General features: G+C 61.2%; 3 protein-coding genes across 4 annotated transcripts in view; 2 read left to right on the plus strand and 1 right to left on the minus strand.

Moving 5' to 3' along the window:
- MYO15B (myosin XVB) overlaps positions 1-4,111 on the plus strand; it is a 29,199-nt gene extending 25,088 nt beyond the window's left edge. Inside the window, 11 exon segments of the mRNA XM_044921396.1 lie at positions 974-1,050; positions 1,144-1,259; positions 1,352-1,446; positions 1,571-1,648; positions 1,771-1,867; positions 2,034-2,176; positions 2,325-2,449; positions 2,791-2,924; positions 3,106-3,239; positions 3,337-3,477; positions 3,653-4,111. Of these exon segments, the coding sequence (XP_044777331.1) occupies positions 974-1,050; positions 1,144-1,259; positions 1,352-1,446; positions 1,571-1,648; positions 1,771-1,867; positions 2,034-2,176; positions 2,325-2,449; positions 2,791-2,924; positions 3,106-3,239; positions 3,337-3,477; positions 3,653-3,712 (1,200 nt within the window). The 3' untranslated portion in view covers positions 3,713-4,111.
- A 143-nt stretch (positions 4,112-4,254) lies between these two features.
- Positions 4,255-18,980, minus strand: part of RECQL5 (RecQ like helicase 5) — a 34,961-nt gene continuing 20,235 nt past the window's right edge. The window contains exons 9-20 of the mRNA XM_021681000.1: positions 8,402-8,620; positions 8,060-8,159; positions 7,887-7,923; positions 7,697-7,755; positions 7,536-7,609; positions 7,133-7,226; positions 6,714-6,848; positions 5,899-6,425; positions 5,652-5,742; positions 5,206-5,430; positions 4,907-4,976; positions 4,255-4,814 (exon numbers count right to left, since the gene is read on the minus strand). Coding sequence (XP_021536675.1) covers positions 4,714-4,814; positions 4,907-4,976; positions 5,206-5,430; positions 5,652-5,742; positions 5,899-6,425; positions 6,714-6,848; positions 7,133-7,226; positions 7,536-7,609; positions 7,697-7,755; positions 7,887-7,923; positions 8,060-8,159; positions 8,402-8,620 — 1,732 coding nt within the window. The 3' untranslated portion in view covers positions 4,255-4,713. The remainder of the gene's footprint in view (positions 4,815-4,906; positions 4,977-5,205; positions 5,431-5,651; positions 5,743-5,898; positions 6,426-6,713; positions 6,849-7,132; positions 7,227-7,535; positions 7,610-7,696; positions 7,756-7,886; positions 7,924-8,059; positions 8,160-8,401; positions 8,621-18,980) is intronic.
- SMIM5 (small integral membrane protein 5) lies at positions 10,806-17,761 on the plus strand. 2 transcript variants are annotated; one of them, XM_021680997.2, is made up of 3 exons: positions 10,806-10,989; positions 16,990-17,208; positions 17,654-17,761. In XM_021680997.2, the coding sequence occupies exons 2-3, from the start codon at positions 17,082-17,084 to the stop codon at positions 17,746-17,748; spliced, it is 222 nt and encodes a 73-aa protein (XP_021536672.1). In that variant the 5' UTR covers positions 10,806-10,989; positions 16,990-17,081; the 3' UTR covers positions 17,749-17,761. The 2 variants fall into 2 exon arrangements, with proteins under 2 accessions (XP_021536672.1, XP_021536671.1); XM_021680996.2 differs by lacking the exon at positions 10,806-10,989 and having other exon boundaries at positions 16,821-17,208.

Consider the following 18,980-nt stretch of genomic DNA (forward strand, 5'->3'; position numbering starts at 1 on the left):
TAAGAGTAAAAGGTGCTGTGGGGTATGATATAGCAGGGAGGGGGCTGCTCTAAGGCAGAGGCTCGGGGGCGAGGCGACCCTGGAGCAGAGATCTGAGGGAAGCTGGGGGGAGAGGCAGGTGTGCATTGGGGGTATCACATGCAGAGAGGGGCAGGGGCAACAGTCCTGATGAGGGTGAGCCTTAGCACCAGCAAGGCTAGCGTGGCTGGTGCGCCCAGTGAGCCAAGACAGAGTGGAGGATGAGGCTGGGGAGAGTCGGCAGGTACAGCTCATGGCAGGCCATCGTAGGCTACTCTTGGGACTCTGATTTCTCAAGAGAGATGGGCACTCACTCGAGGGGGTGTGCAGGGACTGGCTTACATTTTCAGGGGACGCTGTTTGCCACCCCTCCCAGGGGGATAGAAGTGCCAGAGGAGGTTATTGCAGTGATCACAGGTGAGGGATGGTGAGGGCCAGGCCCAGAGGTAGCAGCAGAGGGGAGAAGACTCAGAACAACAGGGTTTGCTATGAATTATATGTGGGGTGTGACAGAGCGGGGCCAAGGATGTCATGGAGGCCTTGGCCAGAGTCAAGACTGTCTTCGGTATGGGGGCCTAAGGGAGGAACGGGTCTGGGTTGATGCAGGAATCTGTTTTGAACATAGGAAGTGTGAAGTTCGGACTTCCAAGTGGGGGTCCTGGGTTCAAGGGAGAAGCCTGGGCTGGAGGCCAGCACTGGCAGTCATCAGCAGGTGGGAACAGCTGAGATCATCAGTGCGTGTGAGGCCCAAGGGCACTGCAGCCCCGGAGGTCAAGGAAATAAGGGGAGCCAGCAGAGAAGACAGGGCTGAGCAGAGCCCATAAGCAGATGAAGACAGTGATTTAGACACAAGCTGTGTCCAAGACTGAGAGGTGGCCCCGGCCTTGGCTGTTAGCAGGATTTCTCTGACTTCAGCTCCCATGCCACCCTGCCCTCTGCTCTTCCGTCCCCACAGTTGTGCCGAGAGAAGGAGAACCTCAGGGATGAGATTTACTGCCAAGTCATCAAGCAGGTCACCAGACACCCTCGGCCGTGAGTATGCAGGGCTGGGGGGCAGTGGCAGAGGGCGGCCCAGGGCTGGGGCATGGTCTGGCCAGCCTGAAGCCCAGGCTCTCTGCCCTGTAGGGAACACTGTGCTCGTGGCTGGAGCTTCCTCAGCCTCCTGACAGGCTTCTTTGCCCCGTCAGCCACGCTGATGCCCTACGTAACCAAGTTTCTGCAGGATTCAGGCCCAAGCCAAGGTGCCTAGGGGAGGGCCTTCCAGGCTGGGGTCTCAGCAGCGTGGGGAGGGGTTTGGAGATGCTTGTGACCCCAGCCTGCTTCCCCTCTGCAGAGCTGGCCTGGAACAGTCAGGAACACCTCCAGCGCACAGTCAAATATGGGGGGCGCCCGCAGCTGCCCTCCCCAGGCGAAACTCAGGCTCTCCTGGTACTGGGGAGGGGGGCGGCGGCGGCGGGTTCAGGAGGCTGGGCATTATGGAACTCCCTGGTGGGGGACAGGGAGTTGGGGCCTCTGGCCACTGGTGGACTGACCCTACAACCTGCCTTGGCAGAAAGGGCAAGGAATCCGCTCGCTTATAATTCACCTGCCAGGGGGTATGGATTACCAAACCAGTATCCGGACTTTCACGGTGAGCATGGGGCCAGGGAAGAGGGGCTGGGGAGAGACAGGAAAGCTGTGGCATCAGTTCTGGGCCTCCCCCACCCCGGCCTAGTTGCCCCCATCACACACGGCCCTGTCGACATGGCCCAGGTGGTGGCAGAAGTGCTGGAGGAGCTATGTCTGCAAATGGGCATCACGGACCCCCAGGAAGTGCAGGAATTTGCCCTCTTCCTCATCAAAAAGGAAGGTGAGCCCCTCGCGTGGGCGGGGGGGGGGGCAGGCTGGGTTCCAGGAGGCGGCTTACCTGCCGGTTGTGTGCATGCGAGCAAGTTCCCAGGCTGGGGCTGGCAGGACTGCGGGCAGGGCTGGCCCTGGATGTCAGGGCGGGCTGTGGACCTGGGCTCCCCACGCAGGCGAGCTGGTGCGGCCCCTGTGGCCCCATGAGTACCTCAACAACGTGGTGGATCAGGACATAAGCCTGCACAGCCGGCGGCTCGGCTGGGAGACCCCACTGCACTTCGATAACCCCACCTACATCACCACCCACTACATGCAGGTCAGCTGCCGCGACCCCGTGACCCCCCAACCGCACCCCCCAACCCCAGCCAGCTGGTGGCTTGACCCTGGGCTGCAGCTTGCAAATGAAGCCCTGCCTGGGTGGGGGATGTCCAGGCCTCCTTCCCCTCACTGCCGTCCCCTCTCAGGTGCTGCAGGACTACCTACAGGGGAAGCTGTTGGTCAGCCCCCAGGCCAGCACCCGACTCGCCAGGCTGGCTGCCCTGCAGCACCGTAGCAAGCCCCAAGAGGACCAAGAGGACCACCTGTCGGAGTGAGTGTGCACACGGCCCCACACCTCCTGCCACCCCTGGTCCCTGCTGGTGCTGAGGCCCACCTCAGCACGTACCCTAAGGGCCTCTCCTTCAGCCCCCGCATCCCCCACCCGATCTTCCAATGTCAAGGCTGCTCAACTTGTACCCTTCATGGCCTTAACCTGATGGGCCTGGAGTCGTGGAGGTTATGTACACCTGACCTGCCCACCCCAAGCTCCTCATAGGCAGGGCCCAGGCCTCATTCGTAAGTCTGGATCCCCAATCTCACTCACAGTAGCCCCTGCTCATTTATTTAGCCCCTGCTGTATACCCAGCCTTGACTGACCGGTCTGTGTCCTAGGCGAGACCTGCTGGCTTACTTGCCAAAGCCGCTGCAATCGAAGGTGAACATAGCCATCATAAAGAACCTGATGGACCAGGAGCTGAGGCAGCTGCAAGTCTGCAGCTCCCAAGAAGCACAGATCAACTTCATCGGTGGGTCTGGGGCCCGGGAGTTGCAGGGGCCGAGGCAAGAGGCCCAGAAGGGAAGGGGGGGTGGAGGGGCTGAGGAAGCTTCTCTACCTGCCCTGCCCCGCTCATCCAACCTGGGGGCCAAGTCGGGCAGGTCCCAGGGCCCGAACGGCCAGAACACCTATCCTGGCCCCTCCGTTCCCAGAGGCTGTGAGCCAGCTGCCCCTCTTTGGCTACACTGTCTATGTGGCGCTGCGGGTGAGTCAACTGGCCCTGCCCGGACCCAGCCTCCTGGGACTGAACCGCCAGCATCTCATCCTCATGGACCCCTACAGCCAGGTGGGCAGGCTCCTGCCCCGGTACCAGTCTGAGCACCCTTGTGCCGTTCTCCCGTCCCCCATGGTGACCCCAGGCTCTGCTGTCTCTGCTGCCCCAGAAACGGTGCTGCTCCATCGCCCTGAGGGACCTGCACCGGCTCCACCTGCTGAGCCCCCTGGAGAGTAGGGGGCCCCCTGGCCTGGAACTCAACTACGGCTCTGCTGACAGCCCCCACACCATCTGGTTTGAGCTGCCCAAGGTGAGTGGCCGGGGCCTCTGACGACAGACACCCTGGCAAGGCGGGGAGTGCCTGACCCGGGCCTGGCATGCCCGGAGCCTGGGCCCATGCTCATGCCTGGGGCTCAGGTGTGGAGTGGGCCAGGGCGGGGGGCACACTGGGGAGCCCTGTCCTCACATGCCTGTTCCCCGGGCAGGCCCAGGAGCTGAAGTACACCATCACCTTCCTGCTGGACAGCAGCCTTGCTTCCAACTAGCGGCCGGCCTCACCCAAGAGGAATGGAGGAGGGGAGGAGATGAGGAAGGGGCCCCCTCCCAGGTCCAAGTCTGACAGGGAAGGGCTCCCTTGGGTGCTGTCAGGCCATTTTGGTTTGGACTTCCCCACTTGGCTGTTCTGGAACCTGCCACAGCACAGCGCTGCTGGCCCACGTGGAGGCCACGAGGCAGGAGCTGCTCCAGTGACATCAGCTGAGAAAGCAGCAGGACTCCCCCTGGGGGGGCTTGGAGCGGGGGCTGCAGGAACTCGCTTGGGCATCTGATGCTGCCCAGGCTGGGGAAGGGGGGGGTGCCCAGCTGGCCCCAGGCCCCGGCTCAACATCAGCACGAATCCAGGCCTGGGGGAAGCAAACGGTGAGGAAATAAAACTCTCAAGAGAAAAAGGCTGTGTTTGTGGGGGTGTGTGTCAAAACCAACAGGACTTTATTTCTCTGCTAAGTCTCCGTCCGGCCCGGCCTTCCTGACCAGGAGCTGAGCAGAGAGCAGGGCCTGGTTGCTGCCCTGCTCCCAAGCTCTGCACCTGGGGCCAGGCCACAAGCTGGCATCGCAAGGGAAAAGGGCAGTGGGCCAAGAAGCCGAGGCCAGCAGGCTCTTCCTGAGGCGGCCCAATGCCTCAGACAGGTGGCGTCGCCCTGGCCTACAATTCTTTCCTCCTGCCACACACACCCTACCCCCCACCCCGCCCCAAGCTTCTAATATGGGGATCTGGTTCGGAAAACCCAGCCAAGAGGCAGGGAGGCTAGGGGGAAGAAGACCTGAGACCCTGCAAGCAGAAAGTGGCAGGCCTCTGTCCCTTGGCCTTGATTTGGGAGGTGACTGGGGCCATCTCCAAAGCAAGGTATGGTTGGAAGGTATGGCCCCTGAGCAAAGAGGATGCCCCTGATGGCTGCAGGCTTTCCACCTTCCCTGTTCCTGAGTGAGGCCCAGGCTGGCCCACAGTTGAGGCTGGGGGAGCACTCTGGCCCTAGTGGGCAGGAGCTGGTCATCTTTGTGGGTCACATAGGCCGTGCCAGTCAGCTTCACTCTCGCACCGGGCCCGACCGTGAAAAAACTGCTTGATGAAATTCTGGGCCTCTTCCTTCACTACAGATTCGGGAAGCGGGAACGTGAGGGCCAGTCCCCTCCCCACCACCAAGCCCCGCAAACACCTCTGGCCTGGTGACGTGGGCACTTACCGCTCCTTCCAGGAGAGGCCTTCTGAGCCAGCGAGTGTGAGAGGTGGCGGGCGAAGGCTTTAAATAATTCCTAGAGGCAGAGGGTGATAGGAACAAAGAGCACAGACCCCTACCCTGCCCCCCTCCTCCAGTGGCCCTCAGCCATGACCCAAGGGCAAGGCAGACCCCAGGGAGGGAGGCAGTCAACCTCAGGACTAGCCTGCTTCTACCCTGCTTTGTCCTCTGGCTCTGCTCCCTGCCCCGACGGCGCCCAAGTGTCCCAGGCCCAGCGGAGGGCAGAACCCACCCATCTACCTTACCTTGGATGCAAACTTGCCCTCCTTGTAGAAAGGGGTCAGGCATTTGACCACCACATTTGCAGCCTCCTTGAGGGAGATGCCAGGGGCTGGGAGAAGGCAGGAATCTTGGGCTGTGGGGTTCAAGGTGCCCTGATTGCTGGCCGAGCTGCTCTCCTTGGCCTCAGCTAAGATGGAGGCATTGGCTGAGGGGCGAGGCCTCTTCTGAGCCTGGTTCTCTGGGTTCTCCTGTGTAGGACCAGAGTGGAGAGTCACTCTTGGGTTCCCTGTCACTGGCCCCTCCGCTCGTTCTGCAAGACGGCCTCAGCATCTGCTGGCTTCCTCCAGCCTATCCCGTCTATCCCTGGGATGTAAAAAAGATGATTTTCCCCAAACCCCTCATCCAGAGCAGAACAGGTATCGGCCTGGTCTACAGGCCTCCTCCCCTATGGCCTTGTCCCTGTCAGTACCTGCTGGGGTCTGGACCGCTTGCCCCTGTGTGTCTCCTTTGTGGGGGTGGACTGGCCTTCAGGGGGCCCCTGGTCTCTGAGTGTGCAGGCTCTGGCCAGAGGGGAGAGCAGGCATGAGAACTCCAGCCACCAGCTGCACCCTCAGCTCAGCCGGCCCAGCAGAGCGCACCCTAGGAACGGCCAGAGCTTCAGAGGCCCAGTTAGCAAAAAGGATTCCAGAGAATTTCAGAACTATCAGGGCCCTTACCTTGGCCTCTCCTGGGTGCACTCCTTGGTCTGGGGGAGCGCAGCCAAACACCCCAGGGCTCCATCCTCCCTTGTGCACTTCTCTGGGGCTGCTGGGGGTTCCTGTACTCCCTCACAGGAAGGGCCGGCACCTTCTGCCCCTGGGGCTGAGGTGAGGGGAGATGGGCTCCTGGCCCTTTGGCAGAAGCGGGCGATGTTCTGTGAATCCTTGAGGGCCGCTGCGGCTAGGAGCTGCTGCTTCTTGCTGGCCCGGGCCTTGGCATCGCCCTTGGAGGGGCTTTTCACCTTCTTCTCAGGGGAGGACCCCCCACAATGAGCACTGCTTCCAAGGGCCTCTCCTCTGGGCCCAGGGAGGGGCTCATTGTAGTCCCCCTGGAGGCTGTGGGGCTGGCTGTGGGGCTCCTGCTCACCTCCCCACACTGGCTGGGGGGCTTGCTCCTCAGCCCACATCTTCTCCATCAGCTCAGTGGCCGTCTGGAATGAGCAGGAGCCTCTAGGGAAACCAGCTCCTACCCGCTTGGGTTTGAGCTGTGAAGAACAGAAAGGGTTCTGAGGGCACTCATGGGCTGGTCCAGGAATGGCTGAGCTGGTGGGCTCTTGGGAGTGGGGAGGGACCCGGCAGGACAGCTCAGGGCGGTCGGGCTGTGGGGCACAGCTGTGGGGGCTGCAGAGGGAAGCTGGAGGGTCTGCCGCGGGGCGCCTAGGGCCAGGGCTGCGATGCCAGGAGAAGGCAAGCAGCCATGCCCTGGCTGAGGACAAAGGACGTGATGCCTTTCCCAGACGCAGGTTTGGGGTGGATGCCAGGACGCTGCTCACCGAGTACACCTGGGAGGCCGGCCGGATGTCATACTCGGTGGGCTCTGGGGGCTGGGCCTGCGCACTGCAACTCCTAGTATTGCTCCCCACGTCATAGAGCTGCCCATCCTTGGAGGCTCTGTGGATCTCAGCCACCTGATTCAGGGACAGGCAGGGACGCCGTGACACCCACTAGCTCCTGAGAGCTCCAACCCAGGCTTTCCACAAGTGGGCTTCTGGGGCTCGTGGCTGCAGGTAGCTGGACACTGGTCGAATTCCAGTCCTGACGGGGTTGGCTGGAAACACCTCCAGCCGGCAAAGGGAGGTCAGGCTCCCTTCGTGTAAGCGGCCTCCTGGCAGCAGGAAGGCAGACAGCCTGGGAGGCTGGAGGGACTGTCTCTCCCACCCTAGCCCAGAAGCATGCCCTGCCCAGTGCCCACCTTCTTCAGCACACTGGCCTTGTACAGGTTGGCCGCCTTGGCATTTCGGAACATCTCATGTTCCAGCTCCACAGCCTTGGCCTGGAGATCGGGTCTGAGGATAGGAAGGAGCACTGGGCGTCAGGCGGGCCTGAGCCCTCTCTCTGTGGAGCGCCTATGGGATTCTCCCTGGGGACCCTGGAGATGACTTTCGGGCCTGGTGGGAATGGCCGTGGACACAGGGATTCTGACCCGGACCCCAGGCACCCGGGGGGCTTACTGTCCTGCAGGCACTGGGAGAAGGGTGGGTCACAATCTGGGGGAGGGGTGCCCAAATAAGCCAGAGGGGATGGGGGTTCTTGTGGTCTACAAGGAACAGGGGCTTGGGGAAGCCTCTTTGGCCCCTGTGACCCAGGTCACTCACCCATGGGTGGTACCTGTGGCCTGGCGGTTACTGCTCAGAGCCTCCTCCAGAAGCCCCAGGCAGTGCTCACGGGCCTACACAGGGAAGGAAGTTGGTCACTCAAGCCTCAGGGTTGGGGAAGGAGTCCGGGGGGCGGGTGTGAGGAGCTGTCCACCGCTTACCTTCACAGTGAGTCTGGGGATCTTCCTGCTAGAAGCCTCTTTCAGGGGACAGTCCTCATCTGGGGGGGGGGGTGCAAAGAGGGGTGGGTCCGTCCACTCTACCTCTGCTTTCTGGAGTCCCCAGCCCCCCAATGAGACATCTATACCCTAGGAATAGCCCAAAAGCCCCTGGGGACATTTCTGTACTAACCTGGGGGCACAAATTCTTCTATCTTGGGGTCTTTGCCCTGGAAGATGACATGAAGGGCCGATGAGGCATCTCACTTAGCTGTAGGACAGCCCCCCATCCAGCTCCAGGGTAGAGGCTGAGGGCATGTGAACGGGGGGCCACCTGTGACCCCAGCAGGCCCCCATCCCCTTCACCTTGCGTAGGCTCATCTGTTTCTGGTAGAAGAGATTCCATTCCCGCTTGTGGGCCTCGTCTCTGCCCTCGTCCCCACTACCTCCAGAACCTTCGTCGTACCTAGGGGACAGGCTAGGTGTAAGCAGCCCTGGGCCTGGGCTCTGCCCTCCTGTCATGCTTTTCTGGTGGGGCACTGATGTCTCTGATAGCCTGGCAGGTAGGAACAACACCAAGCTCCTAGCTCCGACATGGCCCACGGGGACAGGGAGTGAACGACGGCACTGGGGTGCCTTGGCACAAGGGGGGAGGACAGCCTATTTGCAGTGGGTTGGGGGCCCCTGACTGACTTCACAGCCCCTCACCTGCTGAAGCCCCCATAGCCCCGGCGGCCTCCCTCATACAGCTCAGGGTCAAAGCCATTCCCTTGGGAAGGCCCGATGCAAGTCTTGTTCCAGCTGCTGCTGTGCTCCAAGGCCTCCAGCTGCTTCCGCAGGGCCACAGGGTCCCGGCAGTGGTCACAGCCCTTGGTGCAGGCAGGGGGCGCATCCCCAAAGTACTTGGCAATGGCAGCATGGCGGCACCTGGCAGAGGCAGCACAGCAGAGGTGAGGGGTGAGGGGTGAGGGACCCAGGCAGGCCAGCGTTCATCCACCCGCTCCCTCCACTCCGGCCGAGGAGCTTTACACGTGGACACCACACTGAGTATCTCACACACCTCCTGCTGTACGAGCCCGACAAGGCATCATTTGGTCACCCATTTTACAGATGACGACAAGGAGGTGAAGGAGCTTTCCCAAGGTCATACAACACATCCAGAGGAGCCAGGGTGTGACCCCCACTCTGTCCTGCTTCACTACAGGTTGCTCCTCTAGGTCCTGGCCTCCTGCTCTCTCCTCTGCCCTCCGGCGGTGGGGCGCCCTGGGAGTAGCTGCGGCTCTGGGCACAGATCCTTAGGGGAAGCACTGGACGGCTCGAAGCCCACACGTTCCTGCAGGCCTGGGGGAGATGGCGCTGAGGCACGGTGCACGGCGCCCAGCGAGCCCTCTTTATGACTCTTCACCCTTTCCCGGAGGCGGGGGACGGGAGGACCAGCACAGCGTGGCCCTACCCCTGCGTCAGCACTCTGCCCTGCTTCTATCTCTTGGCAACCTTCTTTGTTCCCAAGAAGGCTGCGTATGCAGCCCGGAGCTGGGAGACTGCCCGAGAGCAGAAACCAGCAGCTCTGAGAGCCGGCATCGTATGCTGCTCACTGTGAGGGCAGCGAGGAGACCAGCCCTGGCAGGAGTCTCATCACACCCCCCAGTGCCTCAACCCTGCCACAGCCCCCTTGCTGCGGGTACCAGACTCCAGCTGTCTCTCCTATGAGTCCCAGGATGGGGGCACAGTTGGTCCTTGGGGCAGCTGCAGAGGCCCCCGAAGGGGCCACAGATCTCTCAGGGCCCTTCCCAAGGGCCAGTCTTGCCGCAGGAATGTGGCACGGGGCAGGGGAGCCTGCGAGACTGGGCGGCAGAGGGAGGGCTGTCCAGGCACCACATCCCGGCCGGGGACAAGCATAGGTGGCGTCACTAACCAGAACGCCTCTCAACGTGGGCACCGCCTGGAACTGCAAGAACCACTCTCAGGAGCTGAGCCCCTGAGGGGCAGGCACCAGGAACAAGAGCTGATGGTTACACAGGCCCTAGGAAGTGGGGTCTGGCTGCCTTGTTTAGAGAATGCAGCTTTGAACGGCAGGAGATGGCAAGGGGGCCCAGGCAGCCACCAGAGGGCACTGTTCCTGCCACTCCTAAATCACCGTGGGACTCTGCATCGCCAGTCTGTGCATCTGCACAGTGGCCGCCTGTCCAGCCTCTGGGAGGCTCTGGCATCCAAGTGGTGTGGCTACACGGTTGGCTTCCTTCCCCCCACCCTCCCTCAAGCCCGGACTCACTGGGGTTTTGTGCTCACACTCAAAGGGCTCCATTGAGAGCTCACAGATGCGGGCTGGGGTCGGCTCCTGTCCTGCTGGGGTGGCACAACCAACCAAATGTCAAAGGGCCCTGCCAGCCACTGAGCCCTGGAGCCCGTCCCTGCCAGCCAGGGCCAGGCGTGCGGGGACAGCTCCAGCAAACACCCATCGGAAAGACTTTGATCAGTAGGGTCCTCCCTCCTCCTGGGGCCGAGGAACACCAGGCACTTCCCCGGGTAAGCAGGCCACGTTCAGGTTACTCTCGAGTCACCCCCAAGTTCTTCCCCAAGATGCCTCCCCAGGGGGTTGGCCTTGTGGGTGGGCTGGCAGCTCCCCCACTATTCACTTTTTTTCTTCAGAGGGTCCAGAGGGCGGGACCAGCCAGGGAGTCTCCAGAGAGATAGGTTGGGGGGGATGGGCCCAGAGCCCTTCTGAGGGTAGGGAGGGGGCCAAAGAGCTGGGAGTGCTGTGCGGCCTCCCTCCACCACCCCAAGGCTCAGGTGGAGCCTCCCAGGGAAAAGAGGCGGCCCTCCTCTTTTATCAGCTCCCGGCCCAGGCCCAGCCCACAATGGCTTAGCACACACCCGCCCAGAGGGAGAGGAGAGGAAGAGGAGGAACAGGAGAGCCGAGCGCGCCCAGCCAGACCTCCCAGGGGCAGCACAGCGCACAGGAGTCTGAAGCCAGCCGCCAAGGTCCCAGCAGGGATTCCCTCACCGGGGCAGAGGGGGCAGTGGCACCGCGCCCCCCCCACTTGGTGACCGCCCCATGTAACCTGACACTTGGATCTCCAGGACGACCAACAACAGAAAAGCTGAGGCCGAGACAGCAGCTGGCTGTCAGCAGCCGGGAGTTCCACAAGCTCTGAGGAAGGCGCCCAGGGGCAGGTCAGGAAAGAGGCATCCGAGAAGGAAGGAAGAGGTGGTGGCTGGGCCGAAGACAGGCCCAGGAGGCTGCTGGGCTCCCCGGCATGTGCGGCTGCCCCCCAACCCCATACCCGAGTTCCTAGGTGAGTGGTGCCAGCCACAGATGATAGGGTTGCGGGGGGGGGGGGCGGTGCGGGGCAGCCAGGGTCCCCTGCCCCAAGGGCGGAGAGCCACCATCTACCTGGAACACAGAGGCTCACGGGGGTGCAACTTCATTTAAACGTGGGCTCTCCCTTCTTTTGCTGGGGCCTGGCACTGGGGGGACACGGGCTGAGCGCTTTCCTCCCGGCCTGCTGAGCACGCAGAGGGGCCCCGAGTGCCTGCTTACTCTGCAAGTTAGTTTAAGCTTGTTCTATTCGGGGGCTTAAACAAGGGATTTGGCCTTCCTGGCTTGGGAGAGAACTGCTGCCTGCCCGCTGAGCTTCCCTTTTTCCCAGGATCAATGCAGAGCCCTCTGTGTGCCTGCTTTCTCCCAGTGGAGGCGGCTCGGCGCAGGGTCTGACCCGCCAGTTCGCGCCCCCCAGGAACGTGGCGGGACCCGCAGCAGCTCTGCCCATCTGTGTCCTGCATCAGCGAGGCAGCTGCCGCCTCGCGTGAGGGGCTTGGCCCACTCAATGCCAGGTGTCCTCAGCTCAGAGCTAAGCCCAGGTGCTCCTCCCTGGGCCCATTTGGAATCCCGTGAGCTCCCAAGTCTCCCTGAATGCTGCGCCAGAAGCATGAGGGCCTGACTCTGAGGGTGGGGTGGGGAGAAGGCGATGATGGTGAGGCTGGTGGAGGACCCGCCTGGTATTTGGCCCTCTGCCGTGCCACTGGAATGCTGAGCCCAAGACGGCTCTTCGAGCAGCCCCGGGAGCAGCCCCCTTGGGCAGGGCCCCATGAGCCGAGGCTGCCTGCTCCTCTTGCCTCCTTGCCCCCACCCTAGGGTTAAAGTCTCCCTTCCCCGCCCCCCAGATGTTTCCCCCAAAGCAAACAGGCTAATATCTACTTAGAAAGAAAAACAACAATCTAGGGAAAAGTGGAAACCAAGGATCAGTCCAAGTGTTCTTGGCTCATAAGAGGCTGTGGGATTTGGCCTGGGTTGGTGGCTGGGGAGACTAAAAGCCCTGCAGCGATGAGCCAGGCATGGCAGAGAGGGGCCAAGCGCCAGTTCCGTGTTGCAGGCAGTGGGCAGGGCTGGGTAAGGGAAGGGCGCAGTGGTGAGCCCAGGGCTACCCCTGCTGGCTCGGATCTGCAAGGCAAGCGGGTGGGGAGCTGAGTCCCTGCAGCCACAGGACATAGGTGGTCTGGGTCCCCTGAATACAGGCGCTGAGCTGGAACAGCAGGGTGATGCCTGGCTTCTGGGGCTGGGGGAACCATCCCTAGCAGCAGGAAGTGCCTCCTCTGGTCCTGGAAAGCCACGGGGTTAGGGAAGCAGGACTGCTCTGGGTTCAAATGTCTACTCCCCACAGCAACTTGGAGCCAAGGCAGAAAAGGGCATCGTCTAAGGCTTGATGCAGTGCCCAGTGGACACCTCTGCCTTACTGGTCAGGCCTCTGGACCCCGCAAATCTGCCACAACCATCAGTTTGCCCCATCACAGCTGTTTCTCAAACAAGACAGGGCCCGATGGGGCAAGAGTGGCTGCAACCCACCATGACAAGATGACAGGGGCCCCGAGCTATCAGCACACCACTTATCAGTCGTAAACAGGCCGGCCTGCTGCCTGCTCTCTTCCACAAAGGGCCCCTGGGGTTGGAATATCAGTTTTGCAAGGAGGAAACAGGAAAGCTTCAGGACCCAGTGGCAGCTGTCTGGCCTGCAGGATGCCCGCCTGCTCTGTCACAAGGTTCTCTGTGCCAGGAGATGCCACACAAAGGAATGTTTTCTGGTCCCTCCCACTCTGCCAGCCTTCACCTCTGCCCGGCCCACCTCCCCCGCCATGGGCTGCCATTTCAGCCACTGAGCACCCTCCAAAGGTTCCTAGAAGGGCCACACACAGGCAGCCAAGGCTGCTCTCCCTTCCTGGGGCCATGGGAAGCCACTTGCTTAGGCTGCTTCCAACCGAAGCACTCCCGAGCCTCATAGGGCTGGGACGGACTCTGATTGCCTTGGTTCATGGGGAAGTACAGTTTTGGAAGGAGAATGGATGACCGTCCTATCTCCTTGAGATAGACCAGAAAGATAAACGCGATCATCAGTACCCGCTCTGGCCTTCCCTGTCTTCCTCCCTCCAAACCTGAGAAAGTAAAAGGGACAAGAAGCAGCCAGCCTCAGAGTACCCACGTTTCCTGGGTCACAGCTGGGAACTGGGACTCCCTACAGAACCACGGCTGAGGAACATACCGCACGGTCACCTGACGACTGCTGGTTATATTGGGCACCAAGCATCAGGCACCCCCCAGGCCTCTCTTTAAATAGCCCACTGGGAGGAGTGCCTGGGACCTGCTAGAATGTGCCTCCTCCCTCTTAGGAGAACAAGGTCCCTCCAGCTCCCACGGTACCCACTGAAGTTTATTCTGCTCAAGCCCAAGGTGGAAATGGCAGAACGTCAACTGAAAAAAAAGGGGGTTCCCTGTCAGCCTTCGGGGCAGAACCTCGGTTGTCCAGTGGCCCCATCCCGTTCATAGCCCAGACAGAATCAGTGAGCAGCCCGGGATGAAACCCCACAGCTGGTACAGCTTGCTAACTCAGCTCACCAGAGGAGCCCTGGGCGCAAAGGCACAATGCCATCCACGGCCACACGGCCACAGGCACGGCCTGCCACTAGCGTGGACTGGCATTCCTCCCAGAGTGGGGCCCTATGCCCCAGAGTCCTCTGGGTGGGACTCTGTAGCGTCCTGACTTGTCCTGGCCGACTTCAGAGCCGAAGCTTCTGACCAACGAAGCCCACCTTTCCTGCACAGCCAAGCAGCCTGGGCCCAACCTGCATCCTCCCTGCTCTGCGGATCACACCCCTCAGAATGGCCAGGTCTCCACACCGCTTCTTGCTCACAAGCAGAGCCCTCCCCTCCACAATCCCTCCCCGGGTCTTTGGACCTGGAAACACAAGTGAAAAAGCCGCTCTTGCCCAGGTGGCCTCTGCCCGCTTCCTCTTTCAAGGAGTCTCTGATGGCTACATTAGGCAATGCAGGCACAGGGCCAATCAGGCTGAAGAAGCCAGACCAAGCAGAACGAAGAGGGGAGGAGAAAAGGTGCCCAACTCCTGAGCCCTGTGCAAAGTCTCCCCCGGGGCTTTGCTGGGCACCTCTGTTCCCTCCTCCAGGAATGAGACCAGCAGGTAGGCTACTGCACTCCTGAAAACACGGGAATTGGGGATGCCCAGAGAGGCCCCAGAATGAGAGGGGACCACCCTCCTGGTGCAAGTCCACTTCACTGGTCAACAGGGGGCGGGGGCGGGGCGTGTTCAGTGTGACCAGAGAAGAGGGGCCCTATGCGTGGGAAGGAGTTTGGTGAATCTGAGACAAGATCTGGCCGTCTGGTGACAAGCTACATGTGGTTCTCAGAGAATAGGTGTGGCCCTGGCCTGGGCGTGAGGTGCCTGAATAAAAGCAGTGCTCCAGACTCATGAGTGTGGAATGGGGCTGATCAGGCAGAGCACACCCGCTTCTAAAGGGCTCTGGGGCCCTGGTCCCTGCACTGCGCCTACTGCATGGATGGTGCCCTCAGTAGGCCGCGCTGGGGGCTGACTTGCCTTGCCAGCCAGAGAGCAGGCTGCCTAAGATAGGCCTCCATGAGAGACAGCGTGGTGCAGTAAGGGGGCTGGCCAGGCTCCCCATCCTGCTGTGTGACCTCAGAGGAGCCACTTACTCTCCCTACTCTCCCAGCTCTGTTTCCCATACATAAAGGGAAGCAGGGATAGATGACCTGTGGCATTCTAGGATCCCGTGCCCCTTAGTACACTTGGAAACCGGGATCTTGATCTCCTTTGCAGAAACATGCTGACCCTGGGGTGGGGCGTGAGAGAAGAGGGGGGATCTAACTCCAGGAGCCTCCCACTTTTTTTTTTTTTTTAAGATTTTATTTATTTATTTGAGAGAAAGAATGAGAGAGAGCATGAGAGGGGTGAGGGTCAGAGGGAGAAGCAGACTCCCTGCTGAACAGGGAACCCGATGCGGGACTCGATCCCGGGACTCCAGGATCATGACCTGAGCCGAAGGCAGTCGCTTAACCAACTGAGCCACCCAGGCGCCCAAGGAGCCTCCCACTTCTGACAGGAAACCCTCTAATCCTCCAGGGACCCATCTGCCTGCTACCCTCACCATCCCTTAAAACACAGCTCCCGTCTCCAGCCTGCCCCACCACCTGCCTTCACCTCACACACCACAAGCATCCTGGGAACACAGGACATAGATGAAGCTCCCCAGAGGTGTTTGGGGAGGGTCTCTGAAACACTGTACAAGGGGGTACGACTGCCCCCAAAGGCTTCCTCGATGCTCCTGCAGTGGCCAGACGCCCCCCGCCCCGAGGGGAATCACATGTGCAGGGCCCCAACATGTGCCAGGATCTGGGCTAGCCACCGCTGTGCTTCCAGGAGTCAATCCAACAGCCTCGAAAGATGGGCATCTCCTCTCACGTAAAATGAGGAAAAGAAACAGACTCAGAGAGGCAAAGTGAGACACGTCCATGTCACGGAAGCGGGAAGGGGGCAGGCGGCATCGAAACAATGCCCCCTGGCGCGGCAGCTGACCAACGGAGAGCAGTTACCCTGTGGAAGAGGAGACATGGGAGGCACATGCCAGCTGCCGTTCAGGTCCCGAAGGCCCGCGAGGCAGAAGAGGGGTACAAGTGTCCTGTGTGACCACGGGCGGGACCAATGAGGTGAGGAAGAGGTCCCACCTTACAACGATCAGCGCTGTTCCAAGAAGGAAGACGGTAGGCTGCCATAGCACGTGGGAACCCCCCATCTCACCAAGAGAGGCTCACAAAAAGGCTGCATGCCAAAAGGAGTGCAGGGAGCCAGGTACAGGGTAAAAGGTTCAAGCAGACGACCTTCAAGGTAGTTCTAAGACAGCTCTACTGTGGCGGGAGTCCCAGCAGTGACCGGCTTCCAAGACTGCAGCCATCTCAGGAGAACCTGCCTGGCCCCGACCCAGGACGAGGCAGCAGTAATTAGATCCTCAGGTCTGGCACGAGCCCCTGGCCACCTGTTACCCTCCCTTGGATTAGAGCTGCCTTGGTGAACAAGTTCAGGCTGGGTTGGCACAAGCTGTCCCTGGTCCATCTCTGAAGAGGCACTTGCTCCCTTGTGTCCACTGATGGGCTGAGGCCGGAGGGGAAAGACACTGACATCGAGCACGCCCCAACTCACAGTCCCAGCCTGGACCTTCCCCTTCAGCCTGTCGGGCACCCTTGGACAGGAAGAAGCTCTCAGTCAGGGGCCTGGAGGGCTGAGTTGCCACATAGCTGGGGCAGGGGTAGGGGCAGAGGGGACTCTCCTGGCCTGAACCAGCAGAGGAGGGGCTGGTAAACCAGGCTGATCCCATCCTGAGAGGATCCCCTTGGGAAAAACTGCAGGAACACAACGTCATCTCTTCCTCCTCAAAGAACACTGAATGAGTAAAGAAATTGGGCTGGGGGGGGGGCCCTGAAGGGGCTCAGACCACCTCCCCGTTAGCTCTCACCTCCAGCTGACCCTAGCTAGAAGCCCCCATGTGCATGCTGGAAGAAGAACCTGATCCTTCTGCCCCACATATGATGGGAGGCAAGAGTACCAGGCTGGAATCCTAAAGCCCAGTCTCCCTGCTGGGAACTGGGGAGGCACCCAAAGTCCTGAAGGACCCAAGGGTCACCAGAGGAGCTATGCCAGCCCTAGGCGCCCCAGCAAAACCAGGAGTGGTGCCTGAGACAAAGGAATGTAACAGTGAAGTCACCCCACCTTGAAGTCGGGAACCCTGGCCAACCGTGGTCGGCTGACAGACCTCTCCTGTGTCTGGCTGTGCTGGGCAGCCCCCATGGCAGGGCCTCGGGCTCCCTGCCGTCACCAGCTTCCCCCACCACGGGTGGTGTCAGCTGGGTCAGGGCTGAGGGCCCCAATGGTTCCCTCCCTGCTCATGAGCCACAGGGGTACAGGGGTGAGACCTGACGAACTCGTTCTGCGGGCTGCAGGTGGGTGGGGCCTCCCAGCCCTGTCTCTGCTCAGCACTCCCGGCAGGAGCCCGGCAGGAGCCCGGCAGGAGCCCGGCAGGAGCCGGCGCACCATGGCAGCTGCCAGCTTTGTGCAGGAGATGCGCTCCATGGGTGAGAAGCTGCTGCTCAAGCTGCAGAGACTACCGCAGGCCGAGCCTGTGGAGATCGTGGCCTTCTCGGTCATCCTCCTTTTCACAGGTAAGCTGGGGCTCTCCCATTCTCCCCGGCAGCCCTGGCTCTTCCTGGCATCCGGGAAAGGTGAGACCGTGGTGCTGGCCAGAGGGTTGGCTAGGTGTCCCCCAGACCGAGGAGAAGCAGATGTCCCTGGGGGAAAGCCAAGGGACCGCTCTAATCCTCGACAAGCTGCTCCAGTGATGGGGTGGTGCTGGAAGCAGGGCCCAGAGGCAGCCCGGAATCCCAACCAGGGATGGAAGGAGCAAGGCTGTGGGCAGCGGAGGAGGCAGGACAGGGAGGTCAGGGCCCCGTGGCCAGCACGGGGACAGCCGACACCTCCCACCAGACTCTCTTTGGGCAAAGATCCCGCACACCTCCAGAGGGGTTTCCTTTCAAGTCGGGTGTGTGTGCTCCCCTCCGCCCCCCGCCCGAGCTTCCCTTGCTCTCTGCTTCTCTCTCCCCCACCCAGCTACCGTGCTGCTGCTGCTGCTGAGTGCCTGCTGCTGCTGCCACGCTGAGCGCAGACGCGGGAAGGTCCATGCCCGGCCCGTAACCCCACCGTGAGGGGCAGACATGAGGACGGCACGTTGGCGAGGAGGCTGCCAAAGCCATGACCCCAGGTGCCACCTGGCCCTGTGGCCCTCAGCCCACAAGACGGCACTCCGTGGCCCCAGCTCCGGCCCTGCCCAGGAGCCTGCCACCTGCAGCCTTACCAAGGAAGCAAGGGCTGGGACAGCCACCAAACTCTGACCTGCCAGGGAACCCCGGGGGGCCGGGGAGGAGTCAACTGTTTCAAACACCAAGTAAACAAAAACGGGATTCTTTCCCAACCTGCACCTTTTAACAAAACACAGAAGCAGGGTCCCCATACTTGGATGGAGAACAGCCTGCATCTGTGGGGAGCTGGCCCTTGGGGCCCCCACGCCAAAGAGGGGCTTTGTGCAATAGCTACTGGATCCCAAGCTTCCCACCAGAGGGGAGCATGTCAGTATTCTGCTCCGGTATTTGCCCATTTCTTTCCCAGTAAAAGCTTTCTGTTTATGTGTTTCTGCGGCGCCAGACTCCCTGGCCTGGGCTCGGTGCTTCTGAAGGGCAATGTGCCAGAATTCCAGGGGTGTGGCCGGTGACTGTCCTTGCCAGGCCTCTGCACTCCCCGTGCCCACGAAAGCTGGAAAAACACACAGGCAGGAATGCCATGCAAGAGGGAACCAGGGGAAGGGTGAGGGTGAAAGTCCCGTCGGCAGCAACTGCTAACGAGCTCTGGCTCCAGATGCCCCCACTGCATGGACCCGGGTTCTGGGCTCAGGAAGGCCGCTCCACAGCTTCCACCACCGCTTACTTTACCTGCACACCCCACACCAGCGGGCTCAGGCCACCGGGTCTTCCCAAACTTCTGGAGTCAGAGAAGAGAGGTCAGGCCCCTATTGTTGTCCATAACCTGCATCCTGACCCCTCAGTCTTTTCCCCATCGTGTGCCAGGCTGTCCGGGAGGAAATCCTCACCCCGCCAGTCACCAGCTGTGTGAATGCGGGCTAGTGATTCGACCTCCTCGAGCCACATTTCCTCCCCTCTGAGACTTCGCTAACCCCGGTAGCTGCCTCCTGGGGCGAGCTTGTGAGGAGAAACTGAGATGATCTACAGCAAGCACTTGGCACAGTACTGGGCATATCCTAAGAGCTCTGGAGATATGAACCATCGTCATTATCTGCCCCTCTAAACAAGAGCAACATGGACCCATTTTAAGGATTGGCCTTGCCACAATGTAACACCACCCTGCCTCCCTCCCTTCAGTTCAC

The sequence above is a fragment of the Neomonachus schauinslandi genome, chromosome 15 (assembly GCF_002201575.2).
Source record: "Neomonachus schauinslandi chromosome 15, ASM220157v2, whole genome shotgun sequence".
Classification (NCBI taxonomy): domain Eukaryota; kingdom Metazoa; phylum Chordata; class Mammalia; order Carnivora; family Phocidae; genus Neomonachus; species Neomonachus schauinslandi.